This window comes from Nyctibius grandis, unplaced genomic scaffold (genome assembly GCF_013368605.1).
Source record: "Nyctibius grandis isolate bNycGra1 unplaced genomic scaffold, bNycGra1.pri scaffold_115_arrow_ctg1, whole genome shotgun sequence".
NCBI classification, from domain to species: domain Eukaryota; kingdom Metazoa; phylum Chordata; class Aves; order Nyctibiiformes; family Nyctibiidae; genus Nyctibius; species Nyctibius grandis.
The window spans coordinates 1-8,933 of record NW_027167489.1 but is presented as its reverse complement, the minus strand read 5'-3'; the positions used below and the strand labels follow the sequence as shown (position 1 = coordinate 8,933).

The window sequence follows — 8,933 nt, the reverse complement described above, 5'->3', positions numbered from 1 at the left end:
CACCTAGTGTGTCTCAATGCAGACCTGTACTTTGCTTCCTTTTTTTATCCTTTTTTTTTTTTGTAAGCAACCTATACTGTTATATATGGTTATCATGTTCCTACATAATCTTTTATATTCAGCACGCTCTCCTGAGAAAGGAACCCATCTCTCTCTCTCACCTGAAACCTGTATAAATGTTTTTCTAACACTGTTTCAGAGCTGACTCTCTCAAAGCATCTCTGTAATAAAATGACATATCCCCCGTGCAGTTCCTCAAGATTTGGCTGTTCTTCCAAAGCTGATGTCAACAAAAGACCCAGGAATTTCACCCCAAAAGGGCTCGAGTAAGAAGTTCATTGCCATGTTGGTAGCAGTTGCAGAACAAGGGTTGAATTTAGGACACATCCTTGTTGTCTGTTGACAGTGGAGATGGTGAATGGTCCCTGAGATACTGTCATACTGCATTGTCCCAGTGTGTTCCTCCAGGAGAGGAATCTGGAGCTGCCTGGAGAGCCCATGACATATTCATGGACCGCATGTGCCTGGGGTGGTCACTGACTAGAGCCCCACAAAGTGAGACATTGCCCAAGGTGGAGTCAACCAAAGGGAAACCCAGGTATCTGCAAGGAAACAAAGATGGACACAGTCAACCAGGCACAGATGAACTCCAACAGGCAACAGCACCTTTACAGCCACCACACCAACAGCAGCACTTACACAACCATGAGCAACACAACTGGCCACACCCCATTCCCCCTCTCAGGCTGACCTGGTGTGAAGTTTGCATGAGTGGTCCGTACCTTCCTGGCAGAACTTACCCGCAGTCTCACACACCCTTGTGGTCCCTCCAGTGTGGGCCTGGGCTTTGGGTCTGCACAGACTCAGAGATATTACCCGCTTGACTGTTCCAACCCTGGGTCTCTCCAGATCCTGGTGTACTCCTCCTCCTTACTAGCCCCACTTAGAATTCACCAGGCAAAGTACATACATACATTCACACCCAAATACACACAGCCCAAGAAAGGTAAAATCAGACAACCCATGGACTGAGATAAAGATAGCTTAATAGATAAAACAAAAGCCACGCACACAAGCAAAGCAAAATAAGGAATTCATTCACTGCTTCCCACCGGCAGGCAGATATTTACCCATTTAAGCAAAAGCAGGGCTTCATCACTTGTAACAGTTGCTTGGGAAGACAAACACCATCACTCCGAAGAACCCCGCCTCCTCCTTCTCTCCCCAGCTTTTATTGCTAAGTGTGATGTCCTACGGTATGGAGGATCCCTTTGGTCAGTTGGGGTCAACTGTCCCAGCTGTGTCCCCTCCAAACTTCTTGTGCACCCCCAGCCTACCCGCTGCCAGGGCAGCATGAGAAGCAGAAGAGGCCTTGGTGTTGTACAAGCACTGCTCAGCAATGACTAAAACATGGGTGTGTTATCAACATTGTTTTCATCACAAATCTAAACCACAGCCCCATACAACTTGCTATGATAATTAACTCTACCCCAAGTGAAACCAGTATAATAAGCAGGACAGACCATGGTGATCAGGCACGGGGTTTAGCCAGACCAACACTCACCAGCCACCTTCCCCATGGGCAGCTGGCCCCTTGCACCCCCTCCTCCCTGCTCTTCCACAGGCTGCTTCTTCCATGATCCACCTTTATCCCTCCGTTTCTCTGCCCCAGTCTCCTCCCCAATTTATAACCCTCAGGATTTACTTTTTCCCCATTGGTCTCAGGTTTTCTCCATTTGTACACAAATTTGATAGTTTGGATACCATTGCTTAGATCCTCTGGGACTTTAATGGCATCACTCATATGGCTTCCCCAGGCACTCATGGCCTTGTAAGACTTGACTGCCTAGAAGGTCCCCAATGCTCCCCTCTGTGCAGTTTGGCCACTTCTCATGTCTGCAGCCACCTGTAAGACCCAGATGGGACACATGGAGCTGCCCACACTGTTGGTCCCTTCTCACACTGTTCTCTGTCACATCCCGTAATTTCTCATATCATTTCACCCTGTCTTTTAACTGTGTTTATATTTGTAATTTCCTCTCTATCTACCAAAATTATTTCTTATATAATTCTCCCTACTGGAAGGTGAACCTCATTGGAGCCAGCTTGGACTTGGCATAGAGAAGAAGAGCAGCTTTTATCTTTCTGCTGAATCTGATTATGTTTTACTTCTGTGTGCTCAAAAATAAGAGAAACACTTCTGTGTGTGTTTGCAGCCAGTTCTCTAAGGAGAGCAGGTGGGAATTAGGGGAAAGGGGCTTTAACATGCAGTTGCGGGCTTCAGTGCAGAAGTCTGATGTAAGGAAAAATGATGTAAGGAAAAGTGATGTGAAAGTCCCAGATGGCCAATGACAGAAATGGTGGGGTTGGGAGGTGAGGATCGAGGTTGTCCATACTGTGTTAGACCTCAAGGGACTGCTTTTCTGACCTGTCCAGACCTCCTTAGGAGAACATCCTGGATCAAAATCAATTAGAAAATGCTGCTATCACACCTTCCATAGACTGAAAAATAGTGGAAAAAATCCTTAAAAATTAAAAAAAAAATATTAAATGCTCATAGAAATCTTCCTCTCTCACTAGACTCCTAAAACCTCTCTAAATAACTGTACAATTCTTGAAGATCTGAAGAAAATTACAATAGAGACATGGCTTATTAGTGCTTTTGGCACTTTTCTGAGCCCCATGGGATTTTTGATGCTGAGTCCATGAACCTCAGATTCTGAGAGCAGACTGAAGAAACCTCTCAAGGACTTAAAGTCACAAGCAAATGCCAAAGTGCCTTGGAGTGTTAATTGGCCCAGCTGAGGGCAATTACAGACCAAGACTCCTCATGGACTCGTTAGAGCAAATACTTGAAGGCTGTGATTGCAGGTAGGCAAAGGGAACACCCAGGCAACTGTGATGCTGAGAAAACATTTGCTTTGTTTTCTGAAGCAGAAAGGCCAAGCCCTCACCACATCCCCTGGGAAGACAGATCCTGTCCCTCACACGTGGCTCTTGCTGGGGCAGTGTGATGTGAGGGCGAACAATGTGGAGTGAAGGACAACATCAGGACCCTTCCCAGCACCCCTGCAGGATTGCAATGAGGCCATGAGGCTGCAGTGCCATGAGGACAACATGTCTCCTCATCGGTCTCAGTGGCAGAATCAACTGCCATAGCCAAGGGGACAAAGACCTGGGTTCTGTTGGTGCCTTCCAGCCTTGCCAGAGCCTTTTGCCATCTCCACCACAGGCTGTCTGACACTGTCCCACACCTGTCCCTGTTCTCCCTGCAGGCTGTAGACACGCAGCTTGCTTTACCACCTTGTTCTCACCCTGGCATTTCTGTACCTTCACTGAGGTCTCTACCCTCGCAGGCTGTTCTTTGAAACACAAAGCCATGGGCTGATCCAGACTCCCTTGGGGTGACCTCTGACACCACAGTGCAACCCTTCAAATGACATTTTTGTCTCCTCATGTCCTGTCTCCACATTCCAAGCAGCAATTTACAGCAGTTTTTTCCTCTCCTGCCGTTTCCCCGCTTACAAGGAAAGCTCCATCATCTCAGAAACCACCCTTAAAGTATGTGACCCAGCCCACCAACCTGCTTGTGGCCTATCAGCTGACCAGAAAGAAATAACCTCACCATGATCTTCCAAGCCACATGCCTGCTGCTGGCCTTTCAGCTTCTCGCATATAACTAAAGACATGTGTCTGTTGCAGATGAAAGGAAAATGATTGTCACCCTCCACGCCCATGCACCTGCTGGTGGCCTTTCGGCTTCTCTGACTGCCAGGAGCAGCTGCATGCCACTCCTGTAAGGTGCTGGGGCAGGCGTGACCTTGCAAACAGCATTCAAGCTACGTGCATGTTGGTGGCCTATTTGTTCCTTACACACAGCTTAAATGATACACACATATACCAGCCATGTGCCTGAAGCTGGCCTATCAGGTACTCAGGCAGAAGTGACCACACAGCCACCTTCACAGCCATGAGATCCTCAGGCACACCTGACCTGGTACCAGCAGTCCTGCCCATCTCCTCCTTGTGGCCTGCCAGCTGATCAGCTACATGTAACCTCACATCCCTCTCCAGATGCCCTGTGACTGCTCTAGAATAACTCTGCTCTTGCCCCAGGGGCCAAACTGCTTATGTTAGGGTAGGGAGAGGATTTGAAGGTGACAGGCTTTGAGCATGGGAACTAGAGCTTTGGGGGTTAGGTGTTCAATTTAGGGATTAGGGATTAGAGCTCGCCTTTTAGGGTTAGGATTTAGGCAGAAGTTTAGGGGAAATATTTGGTGTTCTGCTTAGGGTGAGTGGTTAGTGTTAAGGCTATGGGCTAGCTTCCTGAGTTTGGGGTTTGTTTTAGGGCTGTGTTGAGGGTTAAGGTTAAGTATTTTCATGCTAGAGATAAAAGGTAGGGATTAGGGTGAGCAAAAGGATAAGAGTAAGAATAAGCAGTTATGGGTTTGGGGTTTGGCTCACAGGTAGAGTTTGAGGTTAGAGCTTAGAGTAGTGGATCACTGTCAGGGTAAGGACTAGCATTTAGGGGCAGTGTTAGGGTTTAAGATTACTGGTTAGAAACCAGGTAAGGGCCTAACATGAATGTTTTCAGTCACTGTCACAGCGGCATCAACATTACCTGAGCCCCTCTTACCTCTTCACAATCTTTCATCTCTGTTGGCCAAGCCATTCATCCCTCCCCCACATCTCCCATCTCTCTTGTCTCGGTTCCTCTTGACCTTCCCAAATCTGTCATCATGTTGGGAGCAGCTTTTTGATGACCTTCATGACATCTGAGTTTTTGCCTTCCCGCCGCTGGCCAATCAGTTCCTGTGACAGAAGCGACCTCACAGCCAACATCCAAAGGGATGCAACAAGCTACTGTGCTGGTGACGTCCCTGCTCAGCCCATCCAGCAGTCCTGCACCACCCCTAAGGTACTCTGCCTCAGCTCATGCCTACCAACTCATGCTCCATAAGAGCTCCCAGAGGTCCTGGGACACTTTTCCCAGTCCCGCACACGTGCTCCATCTACCTCAGGGTATATTGGAGGCAGTGGCCACCTCTGTGCAAAGAACTGAATCAAACCCTGAATGTAGATTTTAGGAAATTCTTGAACCCTCTGCAGAAAAGACTTCTATGTAATATCTGAAAAAGTCTTCCTTTCCAGCACTGCTACTATTTTTTAACTAATTTTCATGAAATTTTACATTTCATAGTTTTTTATTGACAGCACCAAGGGCAAGTACCAGCAAGCTGATTAAACTCTGTATCTCTAGGTGAATATTTTTATGCAGCCATTTCCCAAAACACTTTTCCTACCAATGATTTGAGTGGAGGAACATCGCTCAGAGGATCTTCTCAATTTGTATTGGCACGTTTTGTATCCCTACTTCTTCCTCTCTGTCTTTTTTTCTTCCTCTGCCTATTCTTTCAAGAGCTCTTCAAGGAAAATATTAACTGAATTATGGAATAACACAGGTTGGAAGAGTCTCCTTTGCAAGGGGCCTTGCAACAACAGTGTCTTCAACTGCATCACATGAGACTCCCCTTACAACTCTTGTGCTAAATTCTTTTAATCCAGCTGGCCTATTGTCCTGCATGTCCTCTCTGGCATGTGCAAGCACCTTAAGCAATTACAGTTTACTCAATTTTATTCAGTTTTGCAGCAGAAGCTGCTACAGGAACCTCTGAAACAGTCAGATTCTCCACCCAGGATGTTCATCACTACATTTATGCACAGGAATAGGCTCAGGCACAGCAGGATCTGCCCGTCTCCAGGACTGTCTGGAATTCCCACCTGGAGAGGTCCCACACAAGTCAGTCCAACAGTGAATTTGGAAGGTGACTCAGTTGTGCTTCTTTAGGAGGTGGTTAGTTTTGAAGGAGGTTGGCTGAACTCATTCACTTGGTTTCAAGTTGATCCACTGTCTCAGAGCAGTCTCTCCTCTTTTCTATGTGGGTGATGAGATGAGAGAGTCCCTGGGCCACGCAGGGGACTAATGACTTAAGTGCTCTGATTGCACATCAACACAACATTGTTTCTCTGCTTCAAACCCAACATGTCCTCCTCTCCCCCTCCTCCCTTGGCATTTTGAATTATCCTATTTTTGGAGTCATCTGCTCTCCTCTTTTCTATGTCTAAGAACAACTGTAAAGATGAAGGGGAAAACGCCAGTCTTTCTTGCATATATTTTTATTATTCTTCCTTCTGTTAGATGTGTATTTTAATTTAAAAAACATAATAACTTAATAAATCAGAGATTTGAGGCTTGAATAGTGAGTTTCATCTACTTCACTGCAGGTGCCTGTGAGAATTTGTTTTCCCAAGGCTCGCTCTGTAGTCAATGGAGACAAGAGAAACCTCTAGAGGCTGGGTCTTCCCAACTTATAACTGACATGCAAAAGAAAGGCTGCAATCTCTTCCAGACACTCTTCTTTTGCTCTGCGTTTAGGTCAGGACATTTGATAGTGACAGCAATGAGCAACTGTTTGGAAGCAACCGCATTTCAGTGCAGAGAGATGTCAGATGAGACTGTGTGGAACCATAATAAATGTCAGTCATTATTTAGAGTACTAAAGAAGACAAGCTATACTTGGTCCCTATTCCGCCCTCCCCTCCCCTTTCCTGAAGAAACAGAGAGCAAGCAGCTGTGGCAGAAAGCAGGGGATCACAAAAGAGATACTTGATATTGCTTATTTTGGAATCTACAGATTCGCAGGGATTCCTAGTCCAACAAGGCAAGTACTGAGAAGTGGAAAGAATAGCTTTCAACATACATATTTGAATTGATTTGATTGGATTTGATTTGATTTGATTTGATTTGATTTGAAGGGTTAGCATTTGTGCAATAGAAGAGATGAGTTTGGCACGTAGGTGTGACAAATGTTTGGAACAGGTCTGAGTGAATTTGGAATTTCCCAGGGATGGGGGGAAATAGCTAAGAGCCTCTTTAAAATCCTGTGTTCTGGAGAAAGAATTCTTTGTGAGTGTTTGAAAAAGGTAGAAAGAAGACAAAGAATTCTCTGAGGACTCTAACTGAAATGTGAAACAGACAATTCAGGGTGTGAGAAATGCTTGAAGGACTCTCTCTGTCTATGTTATATAGGAAGACTGCAAGAAAGAAAGGAGGCAGACAAGGAAGGATAAAACTTTTCATCCAGACTGGGAAATTATCACACTTGTTTTTTGCCACATTCCCGTCTCGGCAGAATGAACTGAAATTCATCATGGGACCAGAAAATGAAACTGCAGTTACCGAGTTCATCCTAGAGGGTTTCTCAGGGCTTGATCAAAGACTACAGCTATTTCTCTCCCTGGTCTTTCTGCTCATATACCTGACAACAGTGATGGGGAACGCAACCATCATTTTCCTCGTGTGTGTGGATCACCGCCTGCAAACCCCCATGTACTTTTTCATCAGCAATCTGGCCTTCCTGGAAATCTGGTTTACATCCTCCACAAGCATCAAATTGTTTGTGATCCTGGGTTCTGGTAGGAGAACAATCTCACTAAGCAGCTGCTTTGCCCAATCCTATTTCTATTTTGCCCTGGGCTGTACAGAGTTTGTTCTACTTGTTGTCATGTCCTTTGACCGCTATGTTGCCATCTGCCAACCTTTGCGTTATGCTGCCATCATGAAGCCTCAGCTCTGCATCTACCTGGTTGTTGCTTCTTGGGTCACAGGCTTCACACTCCCGAGTTACCGTCTGGTCCTCCTCTATAAGCTGACTTTCTGTGACTCAAACAGGATCCATCATTTTTTTTGTGACAACTCTCCCTTATTCAAACTGTCCTGCTCTGACACCAGCCTGCTTTGGAAAATAGACTCGGTCTTCTTATCATTGATCATGCTGGGTTCCTTATGTTTAACTCTGGCATTTTACATCTGCATCCTTTTCTGTATTCTACACCTTCCAGCAGCCTCTGGGAAGAAAAAAGCTTTTGCTACATGTTCTTCCCATCTCACCACCTTGGCCATTGCATATGGGAGCTGCATTGCTCTCTACACGTGTCCTTCAGAAGCTGTTTCCTTGGACACCAACAGAATTGTAGCTTTGCTGAACACTGTCCTGTACCCATTCTTAAATCCGTTCATCTACAGCCTTAGAAACAAAACTGTGATACTGGCCCTGAAGGAAGCCATTGCCCGTGCAACAGTACAGCTTTTCCCCTAATCATGATGCATTTCTGGACAGCAATTCCAAGGATCTGCTGTCAAACGTGAGATAATACCAATGCATATGTGTGTAACTTCCAAACACAGATGCCTCAGGAGATTTATGGTCTTGTTGGATTGTGTTAGGTGAAGTGATAAGAAGCTCATTTGCACACACAAAGAAGGCACTAACAATGGCAGGAGGAGTAACTCAGTTAATACCCTGCTCTGGCTGCTCCCAGGCCCATCACTGGAGAGCTACCAGCTCACTGAGAGCTCATCTCCAAAACCGAGAAGAGCTCAGAGGCACAGCGGCAAGTGGGAACTCCAATTACAGGCTCCTGAGGAATGAACACTTTGTCCCAGCTCCTTCCAGGGCTGCCCTGTGAGAGCCATCAGCCCTGTTGTGCAGGTGTGAAGCCCATCAAGATGAGTCACTGAGAGCAGGTCTCTGGATCACTATTTGGACTAAGGGGATTGTTGCCTTGGGGTGTAGGATACGTTATGGGTTACAAGGGAAGAGCATTTTTGGATTGTACAGGACTTAATATGAGAAGTTCAGGGGAGGATCCCGACCAGTGCAGTCTGTCCTGTCTTCTTATTAAACTTAATTTCTAACTCTTTCCTGTGTGACGGAATCTCTCTCCTACATGAACATGTGAGCACGGGGGTGTGAGTGCAGCAACTGGAGCAGGAAACAGGGAGTCAGACAGCTTGTATGTCATTAGTGCCAGCAACAGAGAGACCGGAGTGACTGGACTTAAGAGAGTGTGTGTGGGGGGGGGACGGGGGG

At 46.2% G+C, this 8,933-nt stretch overlaps 1 protein-coding gene across 1 annotated transcript; it reads left to right on the top strand.

The window, feature by feature from the left end:
- Positions 1-7,211: 7,211 nt before the first annotated feature.
- Positions 7,212-8,159, top strand: LOC137677273 (olfactory receptor 6E1-like). Its single transcript, XM_068424558.1, has one exon. The coding sequence runs from the start codon at positions 7,212-7,214 to the stop codon at positions 8,157-8,159; it is 948 nt and encodes a 315-aa protein (XP_068280659.1).
- Positions 8,160-8,933: the final 774 nt, after the last annotated feature.